We start from the raw sequence: 23999 nt of genomic DNA on the forward strand, positions 1-23999 counted from the left end.
CCTTAGACGACTTTCTAGGAGGAGATGGATACTTCATAAATTGGGTAAATATCTGGAGTTCCATTTTTCAACAGCTCGGTTTCCTCCAGAAACTGTCTAGGATAGGAATTGGGCACAGTGTGTGTTTGTGTACTTGAAGTGTGCTAAGGATGTAGTGGTTTTGGTTAATAAATTTGTGGTGAAATAAGAAATTAGTGTTCCAGAAAGTATTTTTTAAAATTAGCAATAAAGCATTTTAATAAACATACTACATTTATTAATGCTATTAAAAATTACCAAGCTATATTGCACCAATATTTTAAATACTGTTTTATTTGGGATGTGGATCAGATAATTATGGCTGGAGATTTAATCAAGTTTTAATCCCTTACTAGATTGCAGTAGTATCCCATCTAATTTGAACATGGAAAATATTGCAAGTTTATATACTGGGGTCTAATTTGATGGCTATATTGTGCATTTTAAGTCTTTCACAACAATATTCTTTTTTTTTCAATTTTACATCAGACTCATTCCCATTTTTATATATATCTCCTTAGTTCAGCAGATAAATATCTGACAGAGTAAAAAAGAAGTACATTAATATCTTTGAAAGAGTGTCATATAGTAATGAAGGAGCTCCCAGGGCATCACACCAGCTGATCTGCCTTCCACCACTGCCTTAAGCTTCCGGTGGACAGAAGCAAGGTATAAATGCAGCATAATAACTCCCAAAATAGAAATGAGTTATTGCGAAAATCAGCCTTTGAAGAAAGGATCTGCAAATTGCTATCCCTTGGCAAACAGGTGCCCCAAAGTTGGTCACTTGTAACTTAGTTAATTTCAGGAGGCTTCATAAGCATGTTTAGATGCTACAGGCTGAACATTCAGAAGCTGGTGAATGTGGAAATGTGATCATCTTAACCATTGATGTCTGCAGAGCAGTCCAAAATGTCAATGGATTTGCTTGTGTCTTATGACAGATAAGTTAGAATTTGAATACATTCAGCAACTTTTATTATTTGGTTTATGGTGGGAAAATAATGAAAAGCAATAAGGAATGGAATGGCGTTTTGTTTCTACACTTTTCTGTGAACAAATTTTCTATCCATGGCAGTGTGCACGCTCAGCCCGACAGTTGAGTTCTACTGCAGATATTGGTGAAAAATAGAGTGGGGCCGATCCTCAAAAATTCCGAATACAAATATGTGCAAACAATTTGGTTTTTTTTAAATACTCCAGAAATTTCTTGCAATAACAACAATAACTCTTCAGGTGTACACTGATCGTTAGGGGCAACTGACATATATTGTAGCGCTAAAAGTTGGGGTTTCACTTTTGAAAGCAGGAAGCAGACACACCGGCTTCCTTTCTCTGCCATCAAGAAAAATGAAAACAGCATCTTGAGTGAGAAAGTGAACCAGCCTGGAGTGACATTAAAGGTTTGGCTTTGAAAGGCAGAGTAGGAGAGTGCTTGCAAGTGATTTCTACAGCAGCCTTTCCTGTTGTGCCTGTTTAAGTTAAGAGGGTGTTGAGCCCAGACGGTGATGCGGCTCCCTTCTGGTTTTGCAAATGTCCAGGCTTCATATTAGAAGCTGAAGAAAAACCAGGAAGTGACATTTTTTTCCAGTTGACTACTGGTTTACTAGTTTGCTCATTTATTTGTTTGTTTGTTTTAACCTAGTGGTTAAGTACTTGCAAATGTTTTGAGTTCATTTGACATGATTTCTCAAACTTTCATTATTTTCTTTTGGCAGGCAAAATAACCAGTTCATATTTCTTAGTGATGTCTGCAAAGGTAAGCCCTTCCCATCTACAGTATTTTGCTGCGGTCTGTAACCCTAACCCTAATTCTCATTGCTACCCAGAAAATTCTTACATCCACATAAATTCCCATGAAAAGCAGCAGCTACAGTCTGAACATTTTGTAAAAAAAAAAAAATCTGCTTTTCCTAAGATTTACTGGTCTTCTGAGTTTAGCAATAAAACCTCAGCTCAGTGTATAATGTTTTGCTAATTCTTGTCCCAGTCAAGAATCTGATCATCAGCCACTCTGCAGGAACAGAAAAAGTTAAGGTTATTGTGACCATCTGCTAGAGTTTTGTGCCAAGCAAAGCTTGCCAACATGTTAATGACAAATAATAACTCTCTCTTTACTTATTTGGTTTAGCCATTTGCTTGCTCAAATTGGCATTCATAGGGTTATTCCATTTTATCATCCTAGGAGGCTGAGTTTAAATATTCAAGGTGGCCATGCGGTCTTCAATGCTGAGAAAGGATTTGACAATAGGTCTCGGATAAAATATTCCCACATTTAACAGCCTTTTCAGCTCTTCTCTTAAAAAGTCCATTAAGCCAGTCTTTATCTTAAAAACTTAAAACCAACACATCTGCCAAATGCAATAATACTGGGTGAGGAAGAAGGAAAAAGAAGTCTAAGAATGGGATGAAAAAGTTTGCCTAGAGTTGGCAGAAGACGGTCCTGCTATCGTTTTTGGATGGGTACAAATGCTCACCTCCCATTTGTCCAAGCTTTTCATGGCTAAATAATTAACTTTTTGAAAGGGCACCATCTGTCTCTGAGATTCTGTTCTCTAAAAAAAGGAAACTGACCTTGCAATGACGCTGCCTTATAGCTGCTCAGGGCTTTGTGGAACGGTGAAAAGTTGATTTCAGAGGAAACGATAAAAATGGAGCTTCCTGTGTTGGGTTGCACAGCTTTCCATTCTGCAATACTCTCTCTCTCTTAAACACACAAACATATACTTATTAGATCGTACTGATGCAAAAGCACAGATTTTGTGCCCAAAATGTAAGCTCAGGAGTCCCGCAGAGAGCAGAGAACTCCCCCTGTCTTCCTCCTATCTCTCACTAAGAATCAAACAAAACCAGGAAAACTCAGCTGATCTTTTAACTTGTACAGGGTTTGGGAGGCTCCAATGTGCAGAACAGATTTTTGTTTTTAATTCTTTCCTTTTTCACTGAAGTTGCCCGGTTAGTGGAAAAGAGGGAAAGAAGTGTAAGGCAGACTAAGACCTTGAGCATGCTTGTCCTGAGCACATTCTGGGTCACTCCCTTTCTAAAAGCAGAAACAGAATTTACAGTTTTGTGATTCTGTTTTGTAAATAACTGGCATAAAAACAAGTTCCATTATTGTCAAACTTGTTTTTTTCTGATCTTGTTTGTTTTTGCAGCCATCCTGGTAAGAAATACTCCTTCCAGGATTGCGGTGAAAGTTGCCTGTTCTGGTGTGTGAGCTGGGTGTAAAAGGCTTTCCACCATTTCTACCACTTTATTTGTACTTCGGAGTTAGATTTGAAAATTGAATAAAGGTTATTCCCAATAAAAATGCACAATGCCCTTCAAGTCAAGTGCAATTCTTGGAGATTCCATGCTGCTTTTTTGGAAAGAATACAACAGTGGTTCGCCATTGCCCCTTGCCAATTTTTTTTTTTTTTAGCTTCCTAATCTAGTCTACAGTCCTGGTGTTCTCTGCTTGTCTCCCAGCCAAGAACTAATCAGATCTGACCTTACTTAGCTTTCAAGGCCAGACAAGGTTGGTCAAATGCCACCACCTGCTGAGGCTATTAAGTTCCTTTTCTCCTGGAGGCAGATCTTTGAAAAGGGAATGTGGAGACTGGAATTGTCTGCCATTCATGCAGTATTGTACGGATACATTATCTTCAAGGTTACTGACCCCAAGGTTGTGTTGCTGCTACACAAGGCTATATGTCTACATTTCTTCTGTCCATGGGAGCGAGGTTTCCAACTCGATGGGCCAGGATTATTCCCATCTTTCAGATTTTGACCCCATCTGCAGAAACCCATGGTACAATTCCACAAACCACGCCACGCCACGATGCAGGTGCTCTAAGGTGTGAGTCCTCTCCATCCATTCAGAGGCCCGAGTCACCCAGAAAGTTTTTTTGACCAAGTAAACCAAGGCTTTCTCTTTTCTAGGGGAAACAAACCAAAACAGCAGAGCCAGGCTTCCCCGGGGCTTTCCAGGAGTCCCCTGAAGTTCATCAGCTGCCACGAGAAGTGGAGGTTGTTCCTGGTATGTAGCCAACATTCAGGACTGTAGAAAATGCGACCAAATTTACTTCTTTGTGAAAAAAAAAACCACCTCATTCTCTTGCTCAGTTTGAGTTCTAAATTTCATTTCGTTCAGAGTGGCAGTAACAAATTAAAGACAATCCATTAAAGGAGGTTACTGCAGTACATCCAATCAGATGAAATAGGCGAGGCACCACTTTTGGTACTACATCTCCTTTAAGGAAATATAGGAAGTGTCTCTTTCTTCACCCCATAAAGATGTGTTACATCTCTTGAAAATGCCACTTCAGACGTGCAGTATTCAAAGGTTGCCTTCTGTTGCACATCCCCAAGGGGTGATCTCCTTGTGGGGCTGGTGTTAGACTCCCTGGGCTGTTGCTGCTGCTGGGGGACTCCAATGTCCATACTCTGGGGATCGAGAATCCATGGCCTCCATTTTTTAGAGAAGATTTTGGAAAAGGTGGTGGGATATCAGCTGTAGAGAGTCTGGATGAGTGGATGATCTTGACCACTTTCAGCTGAATTAGAGATTCGAGGAGCTGGATGGAACAAATGGTCTGAAACTGATTCCACAAAGGAGCACTGCTTGTTCAAGAATGATCTGACTCAGTGTCAGCTTTTCTAGTGGCTCCAGGGAAGAGTCACACAGAAGGAACAGGTTTGAGACTCCATGACTCCGTGATTTCTACTTGATCAATGGGTGGAGGTTGTAGCCTGGGGACCATTTGCCCAGCCGGCGTTAGCCCTTCAAGGTGGTCCAGACAAGCAGCACAACCCAGGAGTACTAGTTCTATCTTTTTATAAGGTCACATCAATGGAATCTTGCAGGATTGAAAGATGCTTTATTCACAGGTTGTGCAGCCTGTGCTCTCCCTCCTGTCTCCCAAGGTCATTCCCACATGCCATTACATCTAGTGCCCTTGTTGCGGCCACTTTTGGAACAGGATAACTTAGTGGCAGTCAATCCTGCCTTTATCACCTTGAGGTTGGAGTACCGCCGTGCACTTTCCTTGGGACTACCACAAAAGTAGCCAGAAACTCCAGTTGCTGCAGAACACAACAGCCCACCTCATGGCAGGTGGGAGCTGCCTCAGCAACCCAACTCCTGTTTTGCTGTACTAGCTGCCAAAATATTTCTGTGCACAATTCAAAGTGCTGGTTCTGGCCTATTGAGGCCTTCACACCAGCTCCAAGGTATCTTCTCCAAAGAGCATCCATCGTGTGCCTTCAGACCAGGAAAGGACATTTGTGTTTCCTCCCCCAGCCAGGATGTGAGCAAGGTGGAAATCAGATGCAGGCGTATTTGGAGGCTGTCCCACCTGCTTGGAACAGGCTCCCCTCCAACGTCCCGGGTGCTCCACACGGGGTTTGCAATCAGGAGGGTGGAGAAGATAGAACTTTCCTGCTGTGGGTTTATGACTTGGCTGGGCTCCTGCTATTTTAAAGGGCTTTTTGGTTGTTTTAAGTTTGAGTGGTATTTTTAGGCTTAATATTTTACTTGTCTATGATTTGATTGTTTGGTGGTTTTAATGGGCTGTTTGTGGATTATATTTTATAATGAATTATGTGAGCCACATGGAGTCTTTGTGAATGATGGTAGGATATAAATTACATACCAGCAGATAAAATGATTAAACTTCTGGCCCATGGGGGCAATATGCCAATCAACTGTTATGATGCCTAGTGGTAACTGATATTTATTTCTGCCTCAGATAAAAAGAAGAAATACATAAAGCCAAGTTCTCGACAAGACCCTGAACTGGAAGCTTTGCAAAAGGTAAATTCTATTTTCCAGATTTATATTAGCTAAGAGAACTGCAGTGTCTGGTGATAATTCCTGTACTCTGATGATACAGCATTTAGGGAACCTTTTTGTTAATTTGGGCAGGTCAGCACAGTGCCCCAATCAGATGTACTCTCAGGCTGCTGCTACTTAGGCCCTTACGGTGAAGATGGGTTCAAGTCAGTATTCAACTTCTGATGACTTCATGGACATGTCCATGTGGTTTTCTTGGTACGTGTAGTTTTCCAGTACATTTTATCAATTTCTCAATCTAGCCAACAGCCAAACAATCTTTAAATTCCCTATAATTCTCCCATTCATATATGAACCATGGATGACCCTGTTTAGCCTCTGAGATCAGCCATGGTGGGCTAGAGGTGCTGACATCTGCTGAGACTGTAGGCCAATAACAAAGCCCTATTTCTCATTCTGTAAGAAATAACTAGCTGGACCTTCCATGGTATGAGACTAATGAGATAAACTGGTGGGAAGAGGCAGATCCAGTTTATTGATCTGTTGTTCCTCCTTGTTTTAGATGCTAAAGTGATAAGACTCAAATGGTTCCCTCATTCTCACCCAACCAAGACCTATTATTCAGCCATTGCCCTTGAACTGGTCACCAACATTCCTTAAGTTAGTTGCTCTTGCGGTCTCTCTGCTGATCAAGAATTGGAAGATCATCCCAGGGTCTCTAAACAGAGCTCTCCTTTCTTCACAAGCATGGCCTTGTTACTCAACAACAAAGTCTACCAGTTTTTTCAGTTTCCTGGTCAAACAGTATTTGCAGGGCTAGTCAGGCATTCTAACTCTTGAGCAGCATCACTGGGAGAAAACCCTGAAAGTATGCAACACCAAGAACCCAACAGATCATCCCTGAACTACATATATTCTCCACCATTGGAATATGCAAATGTGGACATCCCAGCATAATTCAAAGAGTGTTGCACTCTGGAAAAAGGAAATGGGATGGGAGTAGCTAGAAAGCTGCAAATGCCTCTTCTCCTGCTAAGGTTGGCAAACAAGACAAACAGATGTATACAAGATACTGGTGGGCATGATGCTTTGCCCTGATCTTGTCCCTTCATTCCAAAGATATTGTTATGAGCCCTTAGGAATGGATTAGAATGAATTTTTCCTATACCCAGCTGTCCCCACTCCTATTTTCCCCCCATCATAATGCAGCCTGTAAACCCTTACACTATTATTCTGCTCAACAATTTTCTACACAGTTCTTGATCAACTGGATTAACACAACTTTGAAGGATGAACATATTGTGGTGAAAAACTTAGAAGAAGACCTCTATGATGGATTGGTGCTCCATCATCTGCTGGGTGAGTCATTTTTTGCCTCAGTGCTCAGCCCTACACTGTTTTTTCTGCATTTATTTTAATAATTGTCCATTGATGAAAGGGATAGGGAACTCGGGTATTAATTCACTTACAAGCAACCCCTTTTCTCAAAGGGCCGGTGGGAGGTGTCCTGGATGCAAACCAATAGATGCTTAGGCCTTCCAGCGCCTCGTGGATAAAATAGATTAGAATTATATTCTCCATTCTTTTTAATCCCAGAGAAATTTGGATCCCTCACTTTGGAAGTAGAGAAGATTGCATTGACAGAGAAGAAACAGAGACTCAAACTTGCAGTTATTCTCAGTGCTGTGAGCCAGTGTTTACAACTTGAAGAAAGTGAACCGAAATGGACCGTGGACAGTATGTCCTAAACCCATCCCTTCTACCTTCTTTCCTTCTTCTGTCTCCTTCTCTCTTTGTCTCTTTTTCCCTGCTTGCTGTAGGAGGTCATGAAAAATAATATGCCTGAAAGTTAGCAATTTTATCCTAACACCATACAAAGGGGAAAGCCTGTGCTTGGTTGGAAGACCCTCTCAGCCCCTCCCTGCTTACCCAGCAGAGATGCATTACAGAGATAATCCAACATTCCAGGTCCTGGCCTTCCCAGAGGCCAGGGGTGCCTGCAGAGAGTGGTCCAAACAGTCAAGATGCATAAAAAGTGGGTGGAGTGTTGATTGTATTGTTGTGGTTGCCATCTTGACCTCTTTGGTCACACCCTCCAGACACCCGTGCCAGAGGTCTAGCATCTTTCTCTCATTCAAAGACCATGTTCCAGCTTGCTTGTTGCCCTCGACCCGTCTTTTTTCAAGTGGAGAAACTTTGCCACAACCCCTATCTCCCAATTCTAGAAAGCAGTCTGCAGACTGTTGCTTGTAGTGAGGTCATTCTCACAGGGGAAAAAACACAGGTATGTGCTGCCCTGGCAAGCACAGAATTTGTGCTTCATCTTTTTGCACAAGGAGGAAAGTCACAGAGCTGATGGAGCAAAGGAGCCCTGGTTAGCTGACCATTCTTGGTGCCCAGCCCTTGGCCAGAACAGACAAGCGAGCACTACAGATACACATCCCTGCAAATATAATCCTGCTTATAACTGATGCCCAAATAGTTTTGAAAATAGCCAACATAATCTGGATTGAGATTTAACACGCACCCTAGCCTGTTGAAGTAGGTTAAAAAGGGTTGGGAGGTGGCAGCTGGGGCATCTGCAGGGAAGGTCCAAGTCTCCGAGGGGTGGGGGTGGCATCACAACTGAAGCGCACACAGGCAAAAGGGGCAGAGCCTTGTTGACAACATTGTGCGGTGCACCTTGCAGATTTTCATACTCTTCCTGCAGACAACCCTGCGTGGAAAGGTTGGTTGTCTAGAAGATCAAATTTGCACCAATATGGGATAACATCCTACAAGCTGTTCTTGTATTCTACTGTATTTTTATCTTATTCATTTACCTTCACATTTCTGTAAATGAATAAGATAAAATACAGTGAATACACTGCCCCAGTGAATTGTCATCAGCCTTTTAAAGATTATACTTTGTGCTCTATTCTTATAGATGGAAAACTGCAGAGGTCCCATTTGTTATATTGCACAGCCTAGAAATAAATAATGGCCATTTCCTTCTTGTGAAATTCCGTGTGTCTCTCTGAATTATACTTGGTATAGGAACTAGGAAGACGAAAATTCTTCGTTCTGGGGCTGATCTGCCTTGGGGCTAGATATGTCTGAAACACATAAACCATTTCCTGTTTTGAAAGATGTACATCCAGAAAACTGTCAGACTATCCCAGAATGGAATACTTTGGAGTCGCCTGGAGGCTTCCAACCCTGGAATTTTGCACATTTTGCACATATCCACTACACACCTTTTAGTACTATCTAAACGTTCCTTTCTTGTTTCTAGAAATTATTAATTAATTGCCATTGTCCTGTGAAAGAGCCTCCTTCTGCCAAAATCGACCATTTGACTAGAGGCCTTCAACCTATCGCTCGACTTATAACTCGCCACTTACTTGTTTATTTCAGCCATCTTTGAGAAAAACTTGTTAAGCACTTTGCATCTTCTGGTCGCCATCGCTCAGCACTTCCAACCCCAACTTGTGATACCTCCAAATGTTAATGTTGCTGTAACAACTGAAGAGGTAATTTCCTGTTCACTTTCTCAATTACTTTATAGTTATACTGTGGTAAACTATTTTTCCCCCACCCCCCCTTTTTTTTTAAAAAAGATTAGGCAGCTGTGCTTTGCTTTGCAGATCTTTTGTGCTGAGATCAACTTCCGCTGCTTCTGATAACCTTGTTTGCCTTGTGGGGGTGCAGAGGGAGTGGGATTGATCTCGGCATCTACCTTTGAGGTTACAGGGCTCTGAGATCATCTCAGAAGTGGTCACAGGCCATAAATACATGAGCCTAGACACAGTCATAGTCTGCTGACATTTTAAGTTTGGAATGGAGAACGATAAACGTAAATCTTGAATGGGAACGTTTGTCTCGACATTTAATTACACTGGACTTTCATCGTTGCTCTAATGGGGGTAGAGTGAACTCAGGAACTGTCAGCCACCAATCACCAGCACATATGAAAAATTGAAATGTATCAAAAATGAAATACAAGATACCATTGCGTGCTGGATATCCAAGACTGTTGTTCATCAGCTTTCCAATGTCACCACTGAAACAATATCATGCTTCCCGGATTCAATATGAAACCTCAGTATAACGGATCATTTGGGGGGAAAGGGTGTCCATTACACTTAAATGCCCATAAAATTTGAATGTACATCATTTCTGTCATTTGCCGAATTGCATAAAGATCCCAATGACTTAATTTACATCATTTGCATCTGTGTACATCATTACAATGTAAATTGATGCAAGGGATCCAAATTGATGCAAATGACCCCAATTGCTTATAACATTAATTTGCGTCAGTAGCCCAGAGAACCTTCAGTACAATGGGCTGTGTCAAATGTTGTCCATTATATCTGATGAGTCATTAAAACACAAGTTCCTCTATCACCAAATCTAAATTAGCTGTCTCTGATACTTTATGAAATACTTGGGAAGAGAATGACAATTTTAATGGCTTCAGCTGAATTCCTGTACGTATTTTTATTTTATTTATTTATTTATTTATTTATTTATCCCGCCTTTATTATTTTTATAAATAACTCAAGGCGGTGAACATACCTAATACTCCCTCCTCCTATTTTCCCCACAACAACAACCCTGTGAGGTGGGTTGGGCCGAGAGAGAGTGACTGGCCTGAGGTCACCCAGCCGGCTTTCATGCCCAAGGCGGGACTAGAACTCCCAGACTCCTGGTTTCTAGCCCAGTGCCTTAACCACTAGACCAAACTGGCTCTCAAATATATATTTGCCTAATATACAGTATATGTATTATTATTTCTTTCTGTCTGGCAACCTTTAAGGCACCTGAGAAAGGTGCTAGGAAGTGAGGGAAAACTGCAGGGAAAAAAAGAGAGTTCCTCCAATGTCTTCCTTCTTTGTTCCCAGGGCATCTCATGCCACATTGCAGGTCAGTGAGCACAGGATTAGAGGACTGGTTTTTGCTTTTTGGTGCCTTTGAGTCAGCCTTGACTCCTGGTGACTACATGGAGAAGTCCCTGCAGTTTTCTTGGCAAGATTTTCAGGAGTGGTTTGCCCTAGCCTCCTCCTTCCTGGGCTGAGAGGGGTGACGGGTTCAAGGCCACCCAGCTGGCTTTGTGCCTAAGGCAGGACTGAAACTCTCAGTATCCTGGTTTTTAGCCTGGTGCCTTAACCACTACACCACACTGTCCCTCCTTTGCAGACTAATGTGCCTTAAAATGACCTTATTATTCCAGATGAGACCATAAGGGTAGCCTATGATTTGTTTGTTCTATTTATAAATTTAAAACATTTATATAGCCACCCATCTTATTTATTTATTTATCATTCAAATTTCTATCACTGCCCATCTCCCCCACACAGGGGGACTCTGGGCGGTTTACAATAAAATAATAATCTTACAATAATCTTATATCAAAATCTGGGCAATAGTAGTGATTGTTATGCACTGTTTGCTTGCTTGCAATCAGTGGTTGATACCTCCTTTTTGCCTTTTACCATTTTCCATATTTTATCTAAAACTTGCTTTCTGATTCATAGTCTATGTCTAGTGAATCTGAGACAGAGTTCATGATGGAATGCATCACCAAAGACAGGTAAAAATACTTTTTTTGCCTTGAAATTGGAATTATGAAACGGAAATGATTAAGGATGTGCTTGGAATTTAATTGAATCTCAGACCAAATGGGACTGATTCCAAAATGTTTGGGTGAGAATCAAATTGGGTTTCCTCTGAAGTAGACTGAGTTTGACCTTGAACTCCAGAAGTTTAGTCACTGTTCATAAGGACGCAGTGGGCACATTTCTTCTCCAGCTGTGGCTGAGGAATCCAACTTCTGTTTGCAATGAATGGATTTAGCAGAGCTCTCCTGCCGTATTTTGGGTGTACAGTTCTGAAACTGTGCAGTTTCCTAGAGTTGTCTGTGTGCTCTGTGTCATTAACGTACACACGGTGACACAGACTGAGCACACTCACACACCGGAGAGATACCCATGCCCTTTTCTGGAAAACCGCTTGCTATGCAAATTTCAAACACCACTAAAAATTTCCTGACACAGTGTACAGAGATACGAGTTTTTCACTGAATTAACAAATAGTCCTCATCTTACATTCTTAATTCTTCCAATTATGTACATAATATGGCACTTCCACTCTTCTGGGCACTTACTAAAGGAGTAGGCGTCAATTGGGACACCATCTTGAAGATTTTGATTCCTAAACACCCCCCCACCCCCAGGATACCCTCTTCTAGTCTTTTGATCTATTACTGGCCTTTCCGAGCTTTCAAGATGCACGTAAATGCTATTGCCATGTAAAAAAGTAACAGGACATACTTTTAATTTCAATTTGGTTTTAGTTGTACCTTGTTTGCTTCTGGCTTTGTTCCCTAACCAAATTAATTAGGGTTTTGTGTGGTCACAGCTGTCATCTTGACTTTTTTGACCCTCCCCTAGAGGACACCCCTCTCCTGAGCAATATCCTTATTTATACTTTCCTGTGGAACACATGTGTTCAAGGATTTCTGCTTAGACACCATGCCCAACATTTAAAAGATGAGGTAAGACCTTCCCAGGAGTGTTGACAGCATATGGTAAAAAGGTCAAGATGTCAGCCACAATGATGTGATCAAAGCTCTGCCTTTTTTAATGTGTGAAGCTTTGATTGCACCATTGTGGCCACCTACTTGACTTTTCTGAGCACATCCCTGGACGCCCCTGGACCTTCCTCTGCAACCTGTAAGGCCATGGACCTATTTTCAAATGTACATGATGGGACTGACCTGCAGGAATTAGGTGAAATCCAAAGATGGCAACATCTGCCATATGGACAAAAATAAATTTTCTCAAATGTTGTTTTGAAAGTCACGAAACAATGTTTGTGACGTATCTGTGTCCTAATTTCTCATTCTTTCTGATTCTTACTAGGGAACCTGCAGAAAATTCTTCAAGTAAGTTATAAGGAAGCCTTCCTGGAATGATGGCTTTGTGCCTTGGATAGTTGGTTTTCTTCAGAGAAACAGCTGGTCCCCTGCTGACCCTGAACAAGTCTTCAACATGGTTGATGGGAACAGCATTCTTCAGAGATGCTCCTACATGAACATCAGTCTTTGTGTTTTCATTAAGTACTTTAACCAGCTATTTTCTTAAATGTTGCAATAACTATAACAGTGACATTTATTTGTACAGAACACTACTGAAAGATACATTGCTTTGTAGAATAAACTACCTCAGAATGTAGATCTTTGTCTCAGGGACCCTAACTACTTATAGTACAGAATGACTTCAGAAAACCCAAACAAGCAAAGATTGCAACTAACATGGATAAGGAAAGAATACTGATCATTATAGCCCATAATGTAAACTTGTTCTCCATAATAGTGAGATTGAGGGATGAAACTGTAGGCATCTGGTAAAAATCCTGATGACATCACACACCACATATATTTATCACACAAGTGACGCATATTACATATTTGCATCATTTGGACAATAATGTTATGACAAATGTGATGCTATTTGCTCCTTGCCTTCTCATGGACACACATGACCTCCACTAATATTTATCTCTTTACTGTAGGAAGTGCTGAGATCTTTGACGAATTATTAAATCATGCTCCCAGGAAACTGGATGCTGTGAAAGAGGTAAAGCAAACTTTTCCAACATTTTTTCAGGGCTTCTGTTGTTGTTTGTTGTTGTTTATTCGTTCAGTTGCTTCTGACTCTTCGTGACCTCATGGACCAGCCCACGCCAGAGCTTCCTGTCGGTCGTCACCACCCCCAGCTCCCCCAGGGACGAGTCCGTCACCTCTAGAATATCATCCATCCCCCTTGCCCTTGGTCGGCCCCTCTTCCTTTTGCCTTCCACAGTTCCAGGGCATATGAGCATGTCCTAAATAACAGGCAAACACTATGATTCCAAGTTCTTTTCTGTTCCTTTAGGTGTTTTTGAAGTTTGTCAACAAGCACGTGGGAAGATTAGGACTAAATGTAGATGATGTTGACTCACAGGTAAAAAAATTATGTCTTACTTTTGGTTTCCAGATTTTAGCCTTCACCCTCACGACATTAATATGCAGGTCTGCAACTAGGGTCTGTGTCACCCAGGGCAAACATGGATTCCGCACCCCCATGGGTTGGTGAGGAAGGTGTTAGCAAGTTTTATTATTCTATTATACATTGAATTATTAAAACATTCAGTATACAAATCCTATTTTGTCATTTTGGCTCCCCCCCAGCGCAGTGCCTGGGGCACATGCCCCACTTGCCCCCCCCCCTCAGTTGCAGCCCTGTTAATAGGAAAGAGTTTATGTTCTTTTTAATTATGGGATACACTAGTAAAGACTTTACAAAGAGCAGGTATGCAGCTCAGGAATATTATGCAATTCAGATTTTTAGTCCAAGAAAGGAAAGTAAGTGGACAGATGACTCATCCGTGTGATTGCCAGCTTCCGTGGCATTGTTCACGTTGCCATGGTACCAGCCATGTGGCTGTAATGTTGGTTCATTTGGAATGTATCCCATCAGAGAATAGGTTTAAATGCCACGCCATTAAAAAGGTTGTTCCCACATGAACAAGCATATGAGGCAGAATGCCATTCTGTCTGATATTCTTGTTTTTAGTGGACAATACCTACCTATATGATGCCCACCTGTCTGCCTTAGTGTGACATGAAGGAATTGGGTCAGTGATGGTTGTACACATGAAGGTCTTCAGAATAATAGGGGAACCCTGCTGGATTAGTGAAAGGCACTCACTTTCTACTTTGGCCAACTAGATGCTTTTATGAAGCACATCAATACATCTATGCATAACACTGAAAAGATAAACATGCAGTATGGGAATAAAATATATTATACATTCATACTGATGAGAATCAGGATTAACTGCAGCTTTGCTAACATCTCAGAAGATGGGCTAAGGGTTCAAAGGGATCTTGATAGACTTGAATATTGGGCTGTGTCCAACAGAGTGCAATTAATGGTGAGAAAGGTTCTGCACTTAGTAGGAAAAACTAGAGGCACAGGTAGAAGATAGTAGTCCCTGGTTCGGCAGTGATACTTTTGAGAAGGATCTGGGTGTCCTGGTAGATCACAGACTGAGCATGAGTCAGCAGTGTGCAGCAATTAGCAAAATTGCTATATCAAGAGAGGTGCAATATTTTGATAGTTCTGTTCTCTGCTGCACTGGTCAGGCCACACCTGGAATACTATGTCCAGTTCTGGCTGCCACAATTCAAGAAGGTTGCTGAGTACAGAGAAGAGCAACAAAGATGGTGGGGGGCTTGGAGAATAGATCCTACCAAGAGTGGTGGAAAGAAGTGGGTATTGTTTAGCCTAAAGAAGAGATGGCTGAGGGGAGACATAAGAGCAGTCTCCCAATTGTTGACCGGATGTCCCAGGGAAGAGGGTGTGGTTTGTTCTCCATAGTGCCTGAAGGTAAGACAAGAACCGATAGATGGCATCTCTACAGAGGGAGATCCGATTATGATATCACAGATGCCATCAAGTGTGTCTCCAAAGTCAAAAAAGTTGAGGATCCTTGGCATATGGTTTACTCCATTTTGTGCTCATGAACATAAAGTTTCGCTGGAATGATTAGCACCTTTTCTGTTTCAAGCAGTCAGGTCAAGAAAATCCTGAGCTTAACAGGATTCACATTAAGATCAAGAAGCTACACTCAGTCATATATTTGATTAACATCACTCTGTCTCTGTTCATTTCATTCTTTCCTCCCAGTTTGCAGATGGGGTTATTTTACTCTTGCTAATTGGGGAACTTCAGGGTTATTTCCTAAATCTGGGAGACTTTTTCCTGAACCCAAGTTCTACTTCAGAAATGGTAAGTTATTAATTGTGTGTCCAGCTGGTTTGAGTTTTAGTTAGCAAATGGTGGCACATGCAAAAAAAAATCTCTCTCTCTCATGTTGTTGCTATTCATCAAGTGAGAACAGCACTCCCATGGGGCAGTGGGACTTTAGCAGATGATTTGTCACCTGATTCTTTATTTAATCAATTTCTAGACTCTTGAAGGAATGACTAGCTTTTCTTTTGTTGACTTTCTTAGATACACAATGTCAGCCTGGCAATAGACTTGCTGAGGGATGGAGATCTTCTGGATAGCCCCATCAACCCTGAAGGTCTGTCCTTGTAAGAGAACCATAATTTGTAGGCAGTTTGTCCCACCTGACATTTGTCACAACTATTATTAAGGATGCAATCTTACATTCTCTTGCCTTGCCAAGGGCCACAGTTAACAGAACAGGACTAATTTTTGACTACATATGTTAAAAATACATTACAAATAAAAGGAACAGAGATTTACTTGGTTATTCTTTCTTGAAATAAACAATGAAAATTTCATTTTAATGAGATGGTAGTTATTGCAGAGGTAAGCAAAACATGAGTGTCCAGATGTTGCTACACTTCATCTCCCAGGTGGCCTGGGCAACACTGAAGGACTGTTGGAACTGGAGTTCAGGAACCTCTGGACATTGACCAACCCTTGGTTGGTGGGTTGGTTGGTAGAGAGAGAGAAGGAGAGAAAGCGATACAGATTCCCATATTTGTTTTCACTTCCTCTTTGTAATTCCATGGTTTTTGGTCCTGCTACTGTTAAGTTTCGAGTAATTAGCTTGGTTTCACCTTTCCATTCAGAGAGCTGGTAGCAATTAACTGTGTTAAACTAACCATCTCTATTCAGGTCAAGTATAATGTAGCCATTTTACTTTTGTCTGTCTTGTCCCATTGCAGATGTGGTGAACCAAGATACGAAATCCACATTGTTCATTTTGTACTGCCTGTTCTCCAAGTACAAGACTGAAGAGACGTGAAGCCCAAAGATTAAGAGCCTGATGGCAGCCAAATTATCGACAGCAAGCGCTCCGGTTTTCAGTGCTAGTGATGTTTTGATCCTTTGCAGCTATCAATATTGGACAGATACAAATGTCTGTAAATCTGGGATTTGCACGGACCAAAAGATTTCGATTTCAGCAGTTCTATAAACAGAGATTTACATTTCATTTAGCACCCCCCGAATTTTACTTACGTCAGAATGTGGATTTCATCTCAAATTACAAATCTCCCCTTTCCGAATATCTCTATTTTTCTGTGATATCTCCCAATCTCACTCTTATCATATGAAAGAATAAGGTGACATTTTTAGGAAGGGTAGCACGTACTATGGACAAAATCTAAGAAAGCAGATTGAGTGGTGGTGCTAGATGGTCTATTATTTTTTTAATGTAGATGGAGGAGGGGGAGGAGGAGGAGCAAGACCAGTCTGTTTTGGGATTTTTAAAAAAGAACAATCCTTACCATTTATTGAGATGAAGGCAAAATTTAAAAAGCCCTCCTCTCTGTTCTATACAGCTGGGGCTTGCATAAAAACCAAGCAAAGCTTTCATTGCACCATCATGACTACCACCTTGACTTTCTTGACCACACCCTGTGGACATCCCTGCAATGTAGTGTAGTAGTTAAAGTGTTGGACTAGGACAAAAACGCAGTGGCAAACCAATTCTGTATAATTTGCCAAGAAAACTGACATGTTCATGGAGAAAACTGAGGGAAGCTGACTTGTAATATGAAGCAAGTTCCTGTCTGACCTTGGGTGACTTTGGAAATTAGGTGATTTTACCCTGGTTAATAGAAGATGATGCACATTAAAAATGGGTGGGGCTTTGACCACTATCTTGACTTCTTTGACATCCCCCATGGATGCCCTGATTGCTGCCTAAAATGGTAGTCATGACTGATGCTTTTCAGTGGAATTTTAAAAAACTGAATAAAAAATTGTGGAATTTTTAAAACATGATACCGTGTTTCTGGTGGCTGATTTCCCCCTTTAAAATACTGACTGTAAATGTGATTTCCCCTCACTTAAAAAGTGAGATTCATGTTATCTGCTGCACATTTTTTGAGAGGGGAAAGCAGGAAGCAGGAAAAGCACACAAGAAGATGCCCAGTCTCTAGAGCACTGTTTCTAGAGACTGCTGGGGAATTCTGGGAGTTTGAATCCACTCATCTTCAAGTTGCCAAGGTTGAGAAACACTGGGCTAGATACTCCGCAAAGAGGCTATGTTGTGCTGATTGAACCAACGCAGACTCTGTCTTTCTCCAACTTAAAAATCAAACTTCCAACTCTAACTTTCCACTTGCTTTTCAAGAGAAATTATTCTCCCTTCTACAACGGTGTAACTGTTCTGCCCCTGATTGGTGGGTTTAGTGGTACCCCAAGAGGCGTGACTATTTCTATCACTGTATTTTTTTTATTCTTTTAAAATGCAAGAACTAAACCTATTAAATACCAAAATGCCAAAAGTTAACTAATCAATATTTTAAAAAATTACTAAGAAGTACCATAAGCTTGTATAATAAATAAAATTACCTCAGTTTTAATGAACAGCGCAGCTCAATTTTTAAACAGCAATTAAACTTGACCATTCAGGAACATCTTGTCCAGTCAACAGCATCTATGGAGGGGGGAGAATGTGTGTCAAAAAAGTCAAGGTGGTTTGCACAATTGAAGCCCCCCCTTTCTAATGTGTCACATTAACATACCTAATCACGATCACATCTTGCCTTTTTTCATCCCCCACAAGACTCCTCCGTCCATCTTTCCATTGCATTGATCCAAAGCCAGTTCAGAGCTGAGAGTGCACACATTTTTTCAAAGCAACCTTTGACTCCTGATGTACTGATAACACAGTATAATATATTTTTTGTGACAATCCAGGATTCATAGATCCAAAATGGTTTATAAAAGGTAAATTCTGAATGTTAGAATTACAATTCAGCAAAACATTGACGTTGTTAAATGTTAACTCTCTTGCTAAACTATTAAGAGTATTAAGAATATTAAGCCAATATGGAGCAACCAGTGGATGTGACTGATCATGAATAAGAGTTACTATGCCTTCAAATTTATTAGATAAAAAATGGTTAACCATCTCCATTCGAATGTCGGCTGTGATGTCCAATACGCCTGAAAAAGGGTATGTTTTTTGTATTGGTCTCATCTTAAAATTAAAAGGAACATTTTTAACATAGTTTAAAATTTGAGACCATGGACTTGTTAAAATTGGATACAGTACTTCAATGTGTTGTCACATATTTCTTGCAAAGAGCTGAAGATTCTTCAGTTCAATTCAAGGGACGAAGGTTCTTCAAGTCAAATCACAAGAATAAGGCTCAAAATGAAAGATCTCAAAAAAGGCAAATAACAGTTCTCTAGTTGCATCAAAAGTGCAAAGTAATTTTCATTAAAAAAGAGCAAACAGGTTGATATACACAATGAAAAGCTGAAAAATCTGGAAAAAGTCAAACCCCCATATTCCTATGGCAATTGCAATTTAGGAAAAGGAAGTCATGAGGTCTGACTGTGCCATAAAAATTTCATTCATTGCTTATTTATGTTTTTAAATATCTAAAAGAGATTAGCATAAACATCCCTGTATACAAATTGTGAAGTAAAATTAATTTTCACCACATTTATTTCTTCTCATGTTTATTGTCAACCACATATTTATCTAAATCTACTATAAAAAGATATTTTCTTAAGATTATTATTCCAAGACAGTTAAAGAATTCTGAACCATAAACAAAATCCTCATTTTTGATGGAGTTTTTAAATGTTAATAAAAGAACTCCAAGCAGCTAAAGAACTTGCACATCAAGCTTAATTACGTTCAGAAATAAGTTCAGTCTTCACACAATAGTTGAAGAAAAATAGAGGTAGCTTACTTTATTCAGCAGATCTGGATACAGGTAGGTTCATAGTAGAAAGGCACTTCATCACTGATTCTTTGTAGGCAATTTCTATGTGGAATAGAAAGTCTGTGTGCAAGCAAGATGGTAGGGGTAAGGCTGCAAGCCTGCAGCCCTTCCTGTTTGCATGTCTGCCCACCAGGTAAAGATGGAGACTGTGAATCTCCCAGACTCAAGAAGAAGGAGGAAGAGGAAATCAGGTGACCCACGTGACTTCCCACAGGCACAATAGAGACAGCCTACCAGACAAACCCTCTTATTATGCTCGTGAGACAATGCTGAGTTGATCCCTGATAATTCCAACAATTTTTATGTATTTTTATTTCTAATTTACATTTGATTGGTTCCAGTTTATTGAATATCTGAAAAAAAAATATTGTTGTATAATATCCACAAAATTAGATAAAGAACTTTGATAATTATTGATGAAATCCAAAATGTCATCTGCATATAATGACAACTTAGGTTCCCCTTTCCAACTTGTTTATCTATAGATTGTGTCGTAAGACAGGCTTATAAAGGTTCCATAAGAGGAGATATTTTTGGACATTTTTGTTGAGTTCTTCTATGGTACATCTTTACTGTTGGTTGGGGGTAATCCCACTGGGAATAACTTGAGCAGAGCAGTTACAATGGTACATTTAATCTAAGAAATAACATTTAAAGAAAATCCGGTTTGGTTATAATATGCTTCAAAAATTTAATCAAATTATTAATAACTCTGCAACCTTGTGTGCCAAAGTAGCAGTTGCTCTTTTTTGCATGAACATTTAGCAAAGAGATTGGATGCGCAATTTATAGACTTTTCAACTAGCTTTAATATAACCATAATATAAGCCTCATAAAATGATAAAATGAGAATGATAACTCATTATTTACCTCTTAATCTAGGGGACCAATTTTTTCCCACACTGTATCTTTTACATCACTCTCTGGAAACCCATTTGGATGGGTCCGTTTCCACAGACTTAATTATATGTAATATTTTCAGTGAAGTTAAAAGTGCAACTAAATTAACCGAATGACTTTGAGAACTTGGAAGTCTTATTTTATCCTTAAAAAATTTAATCCACTCCTGGGATCTCCACATATATATAAATAAATAAAATACTGCAAATTTATTGTCCCCAAGTCCTTGTGCATTTTACCTAGGGAATCCTTATATTTTATTATTATGCTCTTGCAGTGGTTTCAAAGAATAAGCCAACAATTTCTCTGGCTTTCCTCCATTCCCAATAAATCTGCTTTAATGAATATTCCATTCTGGAAGCATACAAATTATATAGTCCCAGTTTGGCACATACAAAACTATAATTTCTCACATAGACATTCAAAATTCCCTTGGCCTTCCTTTCCAAATTACAACTATAAGACCTTTTTTTCTTCTTCCATGAACTGTAGGTGATAGTTTAGCCATATATAAAATTGTTAAGTATCTCAAACAATCCTCCAACTTGTCGATTGTTTATTTGCTTGGAAAAAGAAAAACAGCTCAAAATCTTTTTTGTTGCTAATCAACAAATTGTGAGTCTTTGATAATGGCACAGCAGAGTACAATCTTGAGTCAGACTGACGGTTCCTAAAGGCCATTGGTAATGTCACTGGAACATGGTCTGATGCAGGGGAGTCTGCGCAGAAGTAAAATATGTCAAGATGGAGGCCACGACCTCTTGATCAAAGCTCCACCGCCTTTTATGTGTGCACTGTGCGTGTAGAAAGGGTGGGGCTTTGATCACTTGCTTGCAGAAGTTATCTTGACTTTTTGACCCCTCCCAGCCCCTGGCAACACTGCTGGTGTGATATTACAACTTCCAGAGGGTTGGTGTAGCTGGTTGATGGGCTTAGTCCTTCCTGCAAAGGCCCTTGGTGAGGTGCCAGGCTGGGAAAAACACACAGGCACATTTAGCTCCTTCCTGGTAAGGCAGAGCAGGGCCCCTTAGCAAATCATGGTTTTCTCTGGACAAGACTCAGCTGTGTCATGGATATGGCTGGCAGAACGTAATATTAGTGAGTAGAGGCGGCGGAAGCACTTGAGATACAGTGCCACTGAGAAACAGCCAACTAGAAGTATTACAGGTGCTTGTTCACAACTTGTCAACAGACTTAAACATGTCCTAGTTGTGCAGATTGTGAACACTTTATTCCAGTGTTTCTCAACCGTGGCCATTTTAAGATGTGTGGACTTTAACTCCCAGAATTCCCCAGCCAGTTGAAGTCCACACATCTTAAAGTTCCCAAGGGGGAGAAACACTGCTTTTTTTGATTTAGGAATACCTGCTGGATTGGTCAGCCTTGAACCCAGGTGGATTTTGTGGAGAGCAGACCAGAAGGCTGACCAGGCTGTCCTCAGGGAATGGACAAAAAGGTCAAGAATGGCAGCTGCAAGAGTCCAACTGAAGGTTCCCCCATTTTTTATGTGCATTATATAGGAAAAGGGGTGAGGCGTCCTGTGAAATGGTTCAGTAGGAAGACAAGGATGTGTGACTTTCCCTTGGTTGTTTAATGTATCTGTGGATAAATGTGTATGTAATGCTTGTAGTGATGATAGAAGTATGTTGGCCATGTGAGTGTGTATGTAAACATTTAACATGCTTGTACATGCATGTATATTGGTAGGCAATTGTGTGTTGATGGCTGAGAACTGAAATGATTTGCAGCAGATGTTAGTTAGACCATATGATGCAACAAAGGGGACGGATGTGTAAATTAATGTATTAAAGACCAAGGTAGTTGTGTGTGACAGAGGAAATGGACCAAACAATTGTAAGTTGTACATAAATGGCAAAAAAATAGAGCAAGTAAATGCTTTGGAGATTTTCTCATTTCAGGACCTTAGTGGAATGCTTGCCAAAGATAGGAAAATGCATGCAGAAATTTTAATGTGTGCATTTGTTGATAGAAACATAACAGGTTTTGTTGTGGGCAATGAATGTTTGTTGAAAGTAGGGAGATCCATGGGGATCAAAAACGTCACAATGGTGTCACAACCACACCATCAAAGTGTCAATCACATGGCTGTGGTGGCATTTGGGCTTTTTTGACTCCCCTCCAAGGACGCCCCATAAAAAGAAGTGAAAACGAATGCACGTCAGAATGTGTTTCGGCCCAGTGCATTACGTATTTAGGAATGAGGGCTGGTTATGTTAGGAGAAACATAAGAGAAACCATTTCATGGTGCCAAGCACATGGGATGCAACACAGAGTAAGGTGCATTGAGGTGGTTTGGCCACGTAGGGAGCATTACGCTGGACTTGCAAACGATGGGCCTGAAGGCCGAGAGAAGCCGTTGAAAGGAAGGAAACAATCAGAAGGCTTTTCCTGGGCATGATGGACGAGATCCTTAGAAAGAGAAGGGTGGGAAGTTTAAAGAACAAGCACAATTTACGATTTGCAAGGATAGAGAAGTATGGAGAGCACTAACAAATAGTCTTTGTGCAAACCTAGCTTTAGTTTGATTTGTTTTTACTTATCTCCTGCCTTACTATTTCTTTTGTTTACTATTTCTTACTCTTTCTCTGCGTTTTGTATCACCTGGTTTACTTTGAAAGGGAGTAAGCACGACGGCTCTTTGTAGACACGTATGGTAAGTGTAAATCCAATAATTATTTCATTTGAATAAAGTTTTGTCTTACTTCTATATTTCATGATGACAATGGGTGCTAAATATCAATCCTCAGTCCTTTCCCATTTCATAACTGATTGCATAAAAATGGCATTTTTCATTCCAGGAAATAGAAGATACAGCACCCAAAAGTAAATGCACTCTGACAAAGATCTGCAGAAGTGTCTGTGAAAGGGGGGGTGGCAAAAAAGTCAAGAGGGGCGGGCTTTGATCACCACCATCTTGATTCTTTTGCCCAAATAAAAGATTATGTATTTATTGCTCACATTTATATGATCGCCCACCTCACACAAGGAGACTCTGGGTGGCGTACGGCAGTAAGGTAAAAACAGTAAATAAATAAGAAAATCATTATAAAAAGATAAAATGATTATTAAAAATAACGTTATCACAAAATTTAAAATATACCAACCAGTATGCCAGTATACTGGTATAATTAAATTAATCATTTAAAATTTAAATCTACCAGTAAGATATGCCTTATATTATATAACACAACATATTGCTACTTTTCCTCCCTCCCTCCCTCCCTCCCTCCTGGATATAACAGATCTCTTTGGCAGTTGTAGTGCAAAACTGAATGTTTTCCACATTCCACTTAATGTTTGCCAATATGAAGCCATACTTAGCCATCTTCAATGGACTTCATATTATGGATGTTCACAACACACAAGGCATTTTGCATTACAGTACTTGCATGTTGAAGTGAAACTCCGATTGTCTTAATTCATTTCTTTTGCCTATGATAAGCAAATATTAACAGCATTTAGCAAGGAAAGCTACTACAGGTAGTCCTCACTTAATCACCATTCATTTAATGATGGTTCAGACTTAGGACGGTG

General features: G+C 40.3%; 1 protein-coding gene across 1 annotated transcript; it reads left to right on the top strand.

The window, feature by feature from the left end:
• Positions 1 to 1311: 1311 nt before the first annotated feature.
• PARVG (parvin gamma) lies at positions 1312 to 17012 on the top strand. The gene is made up of 14 exons (XM_063308285.1): positions 1312 to 1421; positions 1737 to 1777; positions 3940 to 4036; positions 5748 to 5812; positions 7048 to 7150; positions 7388 to 7528; positions 9188 to 9303; positions 11311 to 11366; positions 12697 to 12719; positions 13349 to 13413; positions 13711 to 13779; positions 15508 to 15609; positions 15835 to 15907; positions 16521 to 17012. Exons 2-14 carry the CDS (start codon positions 1766 to 1768, stop codon positions 16598 to 16600), a joined length of 1002 nt encoding a protein of 333 aa, XP_063164355.1. The 5' UTR covers positions 1312 to 1421; positions 1737 to 1765; the 3' UTR covers positions 16601 to 17012.
• Positions 17013 to 23999: the final 6987 nt, after the last annotated feature.

Source organism: Candoia aspera, chromosome 7, assembly GCF_035149785.1.
Source record: "Candoia aspera isolate rCanAsp1 chromosome 7, rCanAsp1.hap2, whole genome shotgun sequence".
Taxonomy (NCBI): domain Eukaryota; kingdom Metazoa; phylum Chordata; class Lepidosauria; order Squamata; family Boidae; genus Candoia; species Candoia aspera.

Excerpts from the sequence above, each read along its gene's own strand:
- PARVG (XM_063308285.1), top strand. Across the intron at positions 9,304-11,310 it reads TTGCTGTAACAACTGAAGAG|TCTATGTCTAGTGAATCTGA; the intron begins GTAATTTCCTGT and ends TCTGATTCATAG. Across the intron at positions 13,780-15,507 it reads TAGATGATGTTGACTCACAG|TTTGCAGATGGGGTTATTTT; the intron begins GTAAAAAAATTA and ends CTTTCCTCCCAG.